The sequence below is a fragment of the Leptosomus discolor genome, chromosome 3, assembly GCF_034619465.1.
Source record: "Leptosomus discolor isolate bLepDis1 chromosome 3, bLepDis1.hap2, whole genome shotgun sequence".
In the NCBI taxonomy this organism is placed as follows: domain Eukaryota; kingdom Metazoa; phylum Chordata; class Aves; order Leptosomiformes; family Leptosomidae; genus Leptosomus; species Leptosomus discolor.
Genome location: NC_141393.1, coordinates 82,530,204 through 82,544,541, shown reverse-complemented (window position 1 = coordinate 82,544,541; position 14,338 = coordinate 82,530,204). Strand labels below are relative to the sequence as shown.

At 41.2% G+C, this 14,338-nt stretch overlaps 1 protein-coding gene across 1 annotated transcript in view; it reads right to left on the bottom strand.

The window, feature by feature from the left end:
* Positions 1–14,338, bottom strand: part of COL24A1 (collagen type XXIV alpha 1 chain) — a 138,849-nt gene that overhangs the window by 53,147 nt on the left and 71,364 nt on the right. Inside the window, exons 23-26 of the mRNA XM_086463065.1 lie at positions 11,991–12,044; positions 10,871–10,915; positions 2,805–2,858; positions 885–938 (exon numbers count right to left, since the gene is read on the bottom strand). Of these exons, the coding sequence (XP_086319191.1) occupies positions 885–938; positions 2,805–2,858; positions 10,871–10,915; positions 11,991–12,044 (207 nt within the window). The remainder of the gene's footprint in view (positions 1–884; positions 939–2,804; positions 2,859–10,870; positions 10,916–11,990; positions 12,045–14,338) is intronic.

Below are 14,338 nucleotides of genomic sequence, written 5' to 3'. Positions count from 1 at the left end.
ATGCCCAAAGAGCAATTACTGCAGATATTCAATAATAGCGTCCACTTCCATGACAAGAACATTCCCCACCACGCCGTGGTCAAGCCCACCTCTGCCGGCTCTACCTAAGGCCGCTGGGATTTCGCCACTGCCTACCACATCAGTGCCAGACGACACAGGGCGCAGCGCGGAGTACCTTGCCTGTAATCTCTCCATCACCTCCTTGTAAACAGTCAGGTCTGTGCGTGCTCTCTACACATTCTGGAGCCCTCAGTGCTCGCTAGCAAACACGCAACCAAACCCTAACCTCTTCTCCTTGAGAACTTCGACATCGACGTGACGATGGGCACCCTTGTATAGTTTTCTACTTCTGTGCCCCAACAACCTACCTAACATGACCGACCTCCGGACTGTCCAATGCTGCATGAAACATTGCATCCCCATTTCGGACAAGTGGTGTTGCCAGGAAGCCAGTCCTCCCTCAAGAGTGGCACCCAGGGGCTCTTTGGGTACCGCTGTGCAGTAGAACTAGAGGCGATGCCAGTTACCAGTCTATTAGACTAACCTGTTACCCCAGTCTACACAGGAGAGCCTTACTTGACTTTCCTTCTTTTATTTCTCTCTCCTTCCCATTAATTGTGTTTAATCTTTTTATGTAAGACTGCTTAGAGCCATCTCTCAAAACCGCAGTTTCTCTGCCGCTTCATTCAGCGGATCACTTTGCAACGTCACTTCCACAGGGGGGATAAAAGCTGCTAAATGAAACTGCCCAGGAACGCCTCACCAAAACTACTCTTTTCCCTAAGGCTTGCACAGTCAGAAGGGCGAGAATTTCTTATGGTTTTGGAAAGTAAAGTGCCTTTGTAAGTAACATAATTATGGATTCTACGTTACTTGGGACTTACCATGACACCTTTCTCTCCAGGGGGACCTACAGGTCCTGGACTGCCTCGCTCTCCCTTTAATAAAAAATTAGAAAGAAAATAACAGTGAGTGCTCTTTCCCTGGCTCGTTGCATGTCCACTGAGCCAGGCATGTCTGGCCAACGAGGCTAACCTGCAGTAACCATACCACAGCAATCTAAAAGGGCTTTTGTGAGGGTTGTAGCCCATAGCCTACAAGAAATCTGGCTGCTAAAGGGAACCACTGTTTGCAGTGTGTAACACCGTTGGTGCAGGAACCACCCTTCAGAAACAGTGCAGAGATCTTTTTTCACTTTTGTTGAATTTCTGCACTCTTTCCTCCTACAAGCCCACCACTATCTTGAAAAGATGGTAACACCGAGTTTCTCTGTCTTCCCTTTTCCTAGAAGTCCAAAGAATGGATTTGGTACTACCTCAGCCTCTGCAAACTGCAGATCCCTCTTCTCTCTGTTGGGTGCATTGCATTTATAGTTAGGCTCTTTAATCCATAAAATTCACTACAGCAAACAAGCAAAAAAGAAAATTTTGTTCCTCTCTCCCTCATCTCTTCAGTACGTGCTAGGAAAGCACAGACCTAAAAGCAAGGCCAACCCTTTAGCAGATGCAGAAGCAGTTGGAGCAGGGAAATAGGAAGGGTTTCTTTCTTGTCTTACATACTTTTTCACCTTTTATTCACATAACATCCAGCCCAAGCATGAGGCTTGGCTGTGGATTGTCCCCACTCAGAGATTACACTTTTATGGCAGCTAGCACACATGACATAGCGATAACACTATATGTTGCATACTGTAAAGACACATTTATTTGAAGTAGTTATGCTGGAAGTATGTTTGTCATTTAAATCCACATAGCATGTTTACATTGCACTATTTAATCCATAAAAGAGGAAGACAATAAATTCTACAGAAAGAGCATAGCAATGACATCATGAAGAAGCTTGCTTGCATTTGCTGATGACAGATTAATTAGTCTTTTACTGCCTTTCCTCTTCTAGCTAAACCAGCAGCAGTATCCCAAGGTAATCTTTGTTGGGCCAAGTGTAATTATAAAGAACAAGCATCCTTTGACACTGAATTCTAAGATGATATTATGATTAAAACCATACGAGGCTTGTCTACATTTTAGTTTTAACAAGAAGTGATGTATTTCCTTTCATAGATTATATAAATTATAATCAGATTTTCATGGAAGTTCTAATACACTATTAAGACTTTCTCAATAAAATATCTAAATGGCAGCCACCAGTCTAGGTGAAATAATTTAGCCCTGCAGGGAAGAAATACAAGCAGTGCCGGATCATTCTGACAATTATGTTTTTATTATAATTGAAGCTGACATGAAGTCCAGTAATAGTTTCCTGTTTTTCAGTTTTAAAATACTTCACCTAAATGAAACCATGTCAAATATGCTTAAGCTATTTATACTGTTCTAGTCACGTTAAGTCTGCCAACCTTTGCTTTCATAAACACAACTGTTACTGCACAGCAGACAAAACTAACAATATTGTCTCCTTTACTCAGTTAAGGCAGTAGAAATTTTACCTTTCTACTTTTGTCTTCATTAGGTAGCAGTGCTAAACGGTGGCTACTGTACAAAACAAGTGTAATTTATGCCAGTTTCTGTGAATCAATAGCAGTAGATAGTAAAGTAAGTGCCATAATATGAACAAGATATAAAAATCTATCAGCTCCAAGCTAATTGCCAAGTGAAATCAGGGATACAGACACATACCTCAAACAACAGCTCTTGGATCACCATTTATTACACCCCTGTGCTCTGAAATAGCTACAGGAATATTAGCTTTGTCAGGGGTCAGTAAACGATCTCTCACCGTTATTTTACCACCCCAATGGTTTTTAAAGCTGATTTTTGCTGCTGAGTACCTCAGACACATTATTGTACCTTTTCACCAAGGCTTCCAGGTGGCCCAGTTTCTCCAGGTAAGCCAGCTGATCCCTGCACAAAAGGTAAGCAAACTTTTATCAGGGCGATGTCTGTACTAGTTGACGGTTGGCAGCTCCCCAGCAACCCAGCAGCAGAGCACGGCACATTTCTTCATCCCAGAGAGCCACTGGTCTACTTGTGTAAGGGCCTCTGTGGGGAAGTGAGGACTGCACAAGCCAACCTGGCTTACAATTCGGGCATCTAGACACACCAACAGTAAAGGGCTACCGCTAGAAAAGAAATTACATTAATTTAATCACCATATTGTGCTGCCGCCTAAGATCTGCCACCGAGCTCAGTCAAGCAGTGCTAGAAGCTTTACAAACGTACAATTAAAGGTGGTAATTGCTCTGCTAGCGCTTCAGTCTGACCACAAATTTCAAGGGGAATAAATTCAGTGGAACAAAGCAAAAGCCAGTCAAAACAAAAATTATATGGGATCAGGTGTTGCCAGAATTTTTCCCTTTAAGAGCTGCAGCCCCAAATGCCTTTGAAGTCAGGGGATCAGAGCCTTTCAGTCCTTCAAAAATGAAAGAACTCTCTCCTGAGGCTCTCCCACAAATTTCCACTGGATAGAACAAGTATCACCATACGGGATGGGAAACATGAGAGGAAGTACTTTTAAAAAGCTTATTCCCAGTGCTTGCAATACGCCCTTTATTACGAAACTTAAAGGAAAAAAAAAATTATAGCACAAAGTCCCAACTGAGGAAAGTATGACACAGTGAGCTGGAAGAAAAAGCAATAGGTGCCCAGAGTATATTGCATGGCTGCTCCTGAAAGATGGCAGAAATATGGAAGCTCCTAGCAGCGTCGTAATACATAACTGTACAGCGTCTGTAACACTTTAAAAAGCACAAATAAAATGGCATTGCTATCTCTATACGTGTAGGAAAGTACTAGCTTAAGTAGCACTACGCTGACACTTAAGTGAGATTTTTTTTTTAAAAAAAAGCATTACTTCTGAGCTCACTAGACTGCCCATGTTCCTTTCAAGAGCCTAATAGCAGTTTATTCCATAGATATAGTTTCATAGCAGAAGGACAACGTTCCAGCCTGAGACCTCTGCCTGTGAAGCTTTTACAGGTAGCTTTTACCTGTATAATTTCAATACAGTTCAGCCTCAAGTAGTCTAACATAACAGGTGCAAAGTAACTAAGATTTTATCATTGCTTCTTATTTTCTTGGACTGCTAGCTCCTCTGGAAATCTCACAGTTTAAATATATTGCAACGAGCCATTGATACAGCCGCCTTTGAGGCTGACAAAACTGGCACAAACTACTTTCTGGAAGGGCCTAAGGAGATAAACAGGCATCTGTATGGCTGCTGGGCTGATGTCCTGCGTGTGAGAAGTCGCGTATTAGATGTCAGGACCGAGTCATCTCTTGGCTTGGCAGCAAAGATTTGTCCTGGTGATACCGGCACTAAGGCGATGCCCAGACGTCACTGGCAGGAATGAGGGACTTCCATGACGAACTCTGAGAACGAGAGCTACCGCTGCTACCAGACATGGCCAAGTGGGCCTCGGTACCAGCCAGAAATCTGAGAGACAAAGAATTACCCTGTACTCTTGCTCATGACGATAAGGGGTGTGAAGGTACAGTTTCAAAAGGCTAAAGACTAATTGCCTTCTCTTATTCCAGAAAGGACAGAAGTCATACTCAGAGCCAAGATGTAACTCAGACCTATTCTCCTTCCACAGAGACACTCCTGATCTCCCAGCCAATGCCACGCTGTTCACAGGACTGGAGATGCTGATTAGAAAGATGGGTAGCTGTGCCTTGCACCAGCAGTGAACCATTTACCGTACAGCTCCTGATCAGGTCACCTTTTCAATTCAAAAGCATTGTCATTCTGATCCAGCTGCTCCGGTCTGAAGCAGAAGGAATGACCAGGAACATGCTGTTGTATTACCCAGCACGTTAGGACTAGCCTACACCACCTTCCAGAGCGAGGACAGAAGTTGGCTATTAAACAGAAAATTTCCTAGACACAGTCTGTTCCTCAGAAGAAAGTAGTCAAGTAAAGAAAATCTACAGTAAAAACACTAAAAGAAGAAAGTGTATTTTTGTTGATACAAAAGATGGAAAAGAAACTCTGCATGAGTGGAAGGGGATATGGGTGGAAAGCAAAACTATGGTCAAGATGACAAAAAGAACTGAAGCCAATGAAATAAGAAGAGGAACAAAGGGTAAAGAAGTTCATGACAGGTTAACTAAATGCTTTTCCACCTCTCCGTTCAAGAGAGGGCAAGTATCTGAGACTGCGATAAAGCTAGGGCAGCTACGTGCAGAGGCAAGAGAGAAAAAATCTTACTTCAGAATATAATTCAGGTCCTTAAAACAATTAGCAGCATACAGTGAAGAGAAAGTGCAATTAGAGAACAAAACATCTTGTTCCATCAATGTATTAGCCATAAAGTGCTGTTTTCCCTACAGACTTTCTTAAAGATCACGTGGCTCCTCAAATCCCAGATTTGGGGTGGTTTATTATAAAGACCAGCCACTAGGATGGGATTGAGGTTTCAAATCTCCTTCTTACGTACGAGGATGAACAGAGTCCAAAGCAGGTTTGTTGAGGCAGTGTGTTCCAGCATCCCTTCAATCCTTTGGGGAACAGCGGTCGATTCCAAAAATCAAATTGAATGTATTAGGTAACAGAAAAGTAAAGCAAAAACCCCTGAAATGCTTAAAAAAAAAAAAAAAAAAAAAAAAAAAAAAAAAAAAAAGAGTCATAAATTTCCATTTACAAGGATTTATGTAAAAGTCTCCAGTGACAATAACAGCATTTCAGAAACCTTGACAGGAGCATTTTTGTGGAAAACCATTCAAAGACCAGATCTCACAACTAACACATGCGTGAAAAAGACAAAAACACCTTGCCAGGGCACATGGTCTGTGTTAGAAACTGGACTGTAGTCGAATAGTTGAAGACATATCATACACTTAACTCAATCCCAAGCATGGAGTAATCCACCGAAAAGTTTGGTAGTGAGAAATGAATGTTCAGCTGGTTCCAAACACTGCTGTGGGAGCAGTTACCTGTCAGGCTGTACACTAACACATTCTCTGACAACTGAAAATTTTCCAATCCAATGTTATTTCATTTAGAGTTCAGCATTTTCAAACATTTTTATTCAACATTCTTTTAATAAGATGACATACGTAAATTTAAACTATTATCGTGCCACATTAACATTTTTGTATGAACTTTTTTTAGTATTTCTAAGTAATTTTCATTAAAACGTGTCCTGAATCTGTGCTGAATCACTTCACTCCAGATCCACCATTCAGCAATATCATAACCTCTGCCTGCTCATTAAGATTCCCACCCAAATGTTTCTTTAAGAGCCCATCAGCTTCATACTTCATGAAGGACTTTATACATTTTGGCAAAGTACTGAAAAAATGACCAGTTTTTGAAAAAAAAAAAAAAAAAAAAAGCTTTGACTTTTCTTCTGGCCTATGGCTTACAATTCTCCTTTGCGTATCTGCAAAACCCAGATTTTTCATGGTAGTTCAAAGAACTTCTAGCGAGCATCCTGAAAACATCAGTTAAAGCTCATTTAATCTTTTCTTCAAGCAAAAGGAATTGCAGTTTCCATTCTCCATGAATTAGGCATCCCTGGTGCCTAATCCAGCTAATTTTTACCTCTGCAGGAGCTGTGGTAATTGCTTTATGGGAATTCTTCTCAAAAGCAGCTCAATTCCCAGGCACACGGCCTGACTGCAGCATTTTCTTGCCTTCCCACAGACTGACCATTTCCAGCCTGCTGTGGAGCCGCCACCGACAGCCTGAATATCACTTTTTTTTTATTTGCTGGACCATAACTTTCTATTCTTTTTAGCTTTTATGAGGGGGAAGCACTTCTCATTTCAGCTTGTTTTCTCTTCTGCTGCTTCAAAAACTATTTGCAACTGGGCAAACTTGCTGACATGTAACTTTTCCGGGTCTTTGAAGATTATTTTTCCAGGATTTGTGTTCATGAACTCTGCTACCTTTAGTTCATCCTTTTGACACCAACTGTCCGTGCTGCAGCTGTCAGTTCGACCCTCATACCCTCTCCCGATACGGGCTGAATTGCTGTAATGGAGCTGGCAAGGAGAAACTGGAATTAACCTGTACTTCGTTCTTCAGTGTGGCCCAGTCTGGGTAAAGGCTAGCACTATCAAACACTAACAAAATCCTGACAAGCAACTGTTTTAAGTTCAGATGACTTCAATTTTGTGTCATAGAAGTTGAGCAACGAAACATTTTCTTAAATCTTCTCTAACACTTTAACCCAGACAGGTCACTTGTACGAGATGCTTGAAGCTGACTTCAAATATTTGCTGCCCATCACTAGAGAGGATCTGATGGAAGCGTACAAAATCCAGTTGCACATGTCAGCAAAGTGAGATTTTTCCTCCCCGAAATGTAAGGGCAATTTTCTCAGCAGCGAAAGCGGTTGTCTCCTGTGGCCTGACATCCAAAAGGCTTTCTCTCACCATCAGTGAGAGTTTGCTCTGCCTGCTGTCCCTTCTTCTCACTGCTTTAACCAATCCCTCTTCAACTGGACCGGATAGTCCTGCAGTTAACTGAATATCTTGCAGCAAACCACGGCTGCTACAGAAAAACATTAACTATTTTGGCACCTCAGGTGGCAGTGACAGATGTATTAGTCAAGGAAGAAGATGGATGATACCAGGAAAAGTAAGAAAATAGAAAGAAACAGAAGAAAATGGCGATATGGTTTAGGGGTGTACTTGGTAGAGCAGGGTTGATAGTTGGACTTGATGATCTCAAAGGTCTTTTCCAACCTGAATGGTTCTATGGAAAATATTGGTGCAAACCTTTGGTGTCCGTAACAGACACACACGTGTGCTTCATGTCATAACTTGCTATGAATTCAACATTTACAGGATTTATTATTGCAAAATTGCTTCTTTTGACAGCTTATTCAGGAAATGCACTAGCTTTCTTTTGGAGAACTGGAATACTATGATGGATTCCCTATTGCTAAAAAAAAACCAGAATCATGTATTTCAGCATGGGCTTAAAAGTATCCATCATATTCTGTGATTTGAAAAACTCAGTCAATAAAGTTCATGAATAAACAACAAACAATAGGTAAGCCCAAAAGGGGGTGGAGTGGGCTGTGGGGGTGGCACAGAAGGAAGAAACCACGCACACAGGGTTTTATTAGACTTTGGACTTTCGACTTTTTAGTAATTTTTTTCCCTTTTACTATTAAACAAATCGTACAGTAATTGCACATTTGTTTAGGGCTGTTTGTATAAATCCTTTTATTATTTGGTGTCACCGAGCATCTGGTAACCCAAACTTCACAAGGCATCAGTAAGGACAGAAGCCTTACCCCACAGCTTCCTTTGGGCTCCATCTCAAAATCTGTCACAGTAGCATTTGTACTTCGCTGTTGTACTTTGCCTTTCCTGTTTTAAAACCTTTTTTGTGTGTGTATGTGTGGGATGTTTGATTCCAGAGATGTCCTGGAGTCATCCTGTATACCACCAGGGCCAACAGCAAACAGCAGGGAGTGGATTTATCTGTGAATTAAGAAGTTTGTATTGTCCCTGCACGCCAAGGAAAAGAAAAATTACTTGTTACAAATGGAAGCCGGTGAGAAGCTGGAAGTAAAAACTGTGGCCAAAGTGTACAGAAGTGAATATTTTGCATCAGGACTCACATCTGGAAAAGCATTTTCTGCATATGAGAAAAACCATGCCCTTCCTGCTAGTACTTTTCAATTTACTCAGGCAAAACTTGACTGTTACAGATTAGAGTGGTGACTAAAGGGAAGGGAAGGGATTTTGAAAGGTTTTCCTGTGAGTTCTCCTGAGTGTGGTTGAAAGGCTGTCTCCTGCTCTTGGTGTTTTACTGTTGGACTTAACCACAAGATAATATATATTATCCCCCTGAAGACCACGTAGTGGGTGTTAGCCCTCTGCTGCCAGATAATACAAAGCTAATATAATAGGATCAAGGGCCTATGAAGCTCATTTGATTAAAATGCATGTACATAAAGCAGAAGACATTCTACAAACCACAAGTAAAAATAAACAGGACTTATCAAGAGCTTATAAACCACTTCAGTTCTCAGGTGTCTCATGTCATCCTGTATCACATGTGGCACTGTACAACAGAGTAAATGCTATCAATTTTCCCTAACATGTTACAGGCTGAAAACCAGAATCCATATGTAATAAAAGCTTCATTTTGCTCACTGTTGGGAAAAAACCCAACCCACCAAGCGTAATGTTGGCAGAGAAAAAGAAATGCTGATTGTATGGATGGGAGATTATATTACTGTGTCCCAGTACAGACTAACTTGTGCATCTCTCCATGAGAGCAAGGTACTGTTATGATGTCCCATTTGTTGTCCTCTACCATGACATCCATATTCTCCAGCACTCATCCATGTTTGCCTTAATCATTCAGCAATATAAAAACCCCCAGATTTTCCAATGCATCATAAGGAAACTATTGCTTTACAACCTAACAAAATGAAGGTTTTGCTGTGTATAAACTGCTGAACAAAGCTACAGATCAAGCCGCTGCTAAACATACTCGCTATGTTTAAAAGATACATGGGCTGACTTTTAAGTGGACCCTAAGGTGTTGTATGGCATTATGGGTTGGCTCCTGCCTAAGTAGATATTTCTAAATGATTGAGTCCAGCTTCTCAGTCCCCTTCCCTGGAGCACAGAGTCTTCAGAGTGCACAGAGGAGCTGGACTTGACTTACAAGCAAGTAAAGTTTCAGCCATGACCAAGCATTTAATGAGCTGCCTGGGGTACGTCCGCTTGGTGTTTTGCGGACAACGGGGAGCTCGCTCTGACTGCTAAGTTGAACAGAGTTTACGCAAGTAGTACAGCACTGAGCCCAAACTGGTTTATGGCATCTCTCCTCAACTCTCACTCAAGAAACAAAACCAATTTAGTCACATTCTGGGCAACATCTGGGTATTCCAAGCACAGGTCAACAAGCTCACACCTGCTCATCATTGCCAGACAAAAGTTAAAAATACAAAAAGGCAGGGGTTGAAATTAAACAGAAAGGCAAGGAAGTATGTTTAAGTGATAATTATTGACTAAAAAAGCACCTACAATGGAAGAACTGGGACAGATAATGACTTTAAAAAAGAAGGATCGGAGACGGTGGATCACAAACTGAGTAACAACACGCTGTGGCAAAACTGGGCACGTGTATGTAAGAATGTGGCTTGTAAGAAGCAATGTTGCCTTTCTCTCAGCAGTCTGAACCGTTTGGGCAGTAAGCTGGAGTCATAGATGTTTAGATGAATTGAAAACAGTCTACAGGAGAGTAAGAACATGACTTAAATTATCTACAAAACATGAAAGGCTAAGCGAATTGGGTCAGTTGAGCCTGAAAAGAAAGAATGAAGGAGGCACACAGCAACCACCCTCATCTGCAAAATGCTGTTTCCAGCAGAAGGGAGGCAGGTTACACAATTGGAAGAGCTTTTAAAAATAAAGATAGAGAAGCCCTGGGCTGCCTGCAGGTCAAGGAGTCTTCGTTCTTGGAGCATTTTAATAACTGGTTAGTGAAATATTTGTCAGGAGCGATACAAAGATAACTGATCCTGCCGAGGCCGTAGAAGATGCACTATGCGTCACCTCAAGGTCACCTGGAGCTCTGTGATTTTACGGAGGGTAGACAGAACAAGTCTGCAAAATACATCTCGGGCTAAATGTAGCCTCTTAAATGATTTAACTGGAAAAGGATCACTCGTTCGCTTAGTCAAACGTGCTTTGGAAGACCTCTACAGCTACCTGTAACGTTCACTCAACCTATTAGGAAAAAAGCAGAATTACTTGGAAAATATTTAAAATGGGGAATTTCTTTAAATAGTGTGATTCTGAAAGACCACAAAATTATAGCCAACATGCTACAGCTTCAAAGAAAGTGGAACTTCATCCGAAAGTTTCTGCAACAAATTACTCATTCGCTCTCAAATAAACACAGAATTAAAAATAAAACCAGAAAGAGAATTCAAGCTTACTGCTTCACCAGTTTTTCCAAGGTTTCCTTGGTCTCCTTGTTCTCCCTGTTAAATGTAGAAAACAGATGATGTAGTTCACTAAAAAAGTAATTTCTTTATGTGTGTATATTAAAATTTTCTATTTTCCTAGGAGCCTCTCTATTTTCTAAATTACATCTGCCAATTAAAACTTTAAAAGCTAAAATTAAGCAACCAGCAAAAATTTAATTTTGCCAGGGGCTGATCTTGATTTTGTAAAAAGATGTCCTAATGTATTTAGGACTTGCCCACAAAAATGAAAATGAATTTATTCAGGGAGCCCTTAACACGTAAGTCAGCAAATACTATAAACGAATTATTTAGTCTTTATTTAGATCTTCCTTTCAGGAAACAACCTTCACTATTCCACAACTGCTTCAAAAGTAAACATTACCTGTGCGCGCTATTGATAACTTCAATTTTGTTATGAAATATTAGGAAAATTGACATTTGAATGACATTTTAACAAACTTCTCCCCTTCCCCCCAGATGCCTGGAACTGGCATTAAGTATAAGATTAATTAATTCTGTTCTCCTTCATAACACTGCAAGTCACATTATGTATCTCTGGACCATTTTGCTCTGTATTTCACAAGGGGAAGCTGGGTGTACATGCACTGTTAATTCTCTGGCTATGACTACGATCTCAGTGCCCCGATGAACAGCCATTTGGGTAGTCTTTACTCAAATTGCAACTCAGCACTGAGAAATTCTGCTGCCACAAGCTCCTCTTTCAAACTGCAGCCCTTCATCTCGTCCCCACCTCACACCCCCAAAATCCTGCCAGTGCAGGAACTGCCCTGGGTCCTTTGCTGCCCCCAGGCCAGGCCACTTTCACATCCCCAGGCAGCGAGATCTCATTTTAGCAGAGCTGTCTCTGCTCACACATCCCTGTCTGCTTGAGCTGCATAATTTCCTTCTTTTCCAAAAAAGAAGGCATCTTGCAAGAAAGCAGAATCACCAGTATAACATATATTTATATTATATGGAAGCATGTGTACTCATATCCTTTCACTGGCATGCCGCTGTATACAACAGTGTATAATTGTACGCAGTTGATATTCCAAACACATTTTATTTCATACATAAAACAATCACCTACCTTTAAACCTTCTGGTCCAGGATCACCTACATAACCTTTCTGTCCTGGCTTTCCCTAAATAATGGTTAGAATAAATTATTGTAAACATTTTATTTTCAAAAGATAATTTCATCCCAATTTCTGTATTTATCAAAATATGTGCACTCAAAAATGTACAGTTTCGTAATATTTAATACCAACATTTGAAGCAAGTGTATTTATAAATCTACACCTGAAAATACACTGTTGATTATGACAGTAAATACCAGCGCGCTAAGCAGAATCTGCATTAACTCTTACAGCAGTTAATGCTGATGAAAAATGGTCACAATCCATGGATCAAACACATTTCAATTTCAGTTTAAAAAACATACTAAGGAGACAAAGAAAAGGCAAGGCCATGTTCTCTCCTGGCTAATTCCAGCAAAACAGACTCACACTAACAGAATTTGGTGTTTAGACTTCAGGGACTGGTGCCATAACTGCGCTTCCTCAACCAGACAAAAATCAGCTCAAGTATCCTCTCCTCTTTGTTCATCGAATTGATTATTTTAAGCCTCATCTCTCTCCACTAGCATTTAGCTGCTGATAGGCCCTGTTGCTATGATACTCCGTTAATAACATAATGCTACCTGGAAGAAATACAGCAACATCAATCAGAGCAGGAGGCCACGAAGTGATGAGATCTTGGAGGCATTTTGTAACATGCATCCCTCCCTCTGTTATCACTAATGCAGACCCACAAAGGCACACAAACCAGAATGCTTTTCTCCTGAATTTTCAATTAGGTGTTCATAACTTAATTATCTCTCGCTTTTAGGAGGTAGTTTTCCCTCCAGGTATACTTTAATTCCTCCACAACATAAAACATGACCTAACCCATCGGTTATCGAACAGCACAGCCCTGCCTAGACAAACTCTCCCCATCTGCTCTGAAGCAAAGACCCTATCCCAAAAGCAAAGGTCCAACGGACTCCATCTGGCTCTTGAGCAAGTTGCTGAGGCCATCCTTGAAGCCTGGCAACTGGAGGAAAGAAAAAACCTCAACATTTTAATGATTCTGTATCAAAAAGATGCAGATTTCTGCTAAAAGGAAATTATCAGCTGCCGTTCCAGCAGACTGAATAATTGCAATCACAGGACTCTGTAATGAGAGTTTTCCTTTCCACATTAGCTGTCCTGAGACAAGAGCAACTAAAGCAACAGATAACAATCAGGTTTCCTCAAAAAAGATTGGGTTTTTCCATTTGGCTTTTTGGCTGTGCCTGTCTTTCAGAGCACAATGCACGTGCAAGTTTCTGGGCATCTGGGAAATACTCTATATGGCTTAAAATTATATTGTCTTACAAAGTTCTGCGACTTCTTACATTATTCCCTTTTTCTCTCTCTCATTCTCTCTCTGCTGCTTGAACGATTTCATTTTGCCTTAAAGGTTCCAACAAATACCACTGCTTTAGGAACAGCTCTTTGGTGTTGCCAATGGAATAAATCATGGCACAGCCAGGAACACGGGGAGAAACGACTGTGAAGAGAAGTTCTGAGAGACCCAGATAAAGCAAGTTATGTCTTTCCACCAGACTTAGCAAAGAACAAGTGATGGTCTTCTGCAGGCTACTACATGCTGTTTAACTGCTTTGCTGCAAAGAACCTTAAGGTCTTTCTAGAGAGCAAGACTAACATACAAATATTTTAAATTAAATTCATTGAAAGAAAACTAGTGGCCCCTATTAACTACCTCGATAATTTTAGTCCTGTCAGAACTGAGTTGGAGTTACAACTCGTGAAGGTTTCTTGGCTGTGGCTCCCCAGCTACGTACTAGCTGCGAAGGACACACAACAGATGCAAGCTGATCACAAAATGGAACAAGTGGATTTAACTGGTAAAGCCATTTGAAACACACAGCTCTGGCTTTAGACAGAAATGCAGTACAGCCGTAAATTACCCATGGAGGAAAAGCCACTGACAGAAGGCTAAAGTAGGGATGGCTGCCTTTCCGCTTGCAAAGCCCTGAGAAAATTACTCTTCCAGGGCAGGGTAATCCCAACGGAAACGTCCGATTCCCAAAACACTAGCTGAAAGTCCTGCCCTTCCCTTTCAGGAAACAGCAGCCATTTGTGCTTCCTTTCACCTCGCAATGGTGTGATACAGGTGTGTATATTTTAATGTAAGTATCTCTCACTATCACTGGATTCCCATCCCTCCTCAAGCTCCTCACATGCCTTCAGCCCACAGAAGATACATGCCACCTTCAGAAAATACTGCACTGGGGGAGTGGGGCAGCTTTGAGAGCACCTTCCTCCACCTCCAGGAAGAACTGCTCACCTTATAACTACATAAATACCAGCTTTTGTCTTACACACGTATCTCG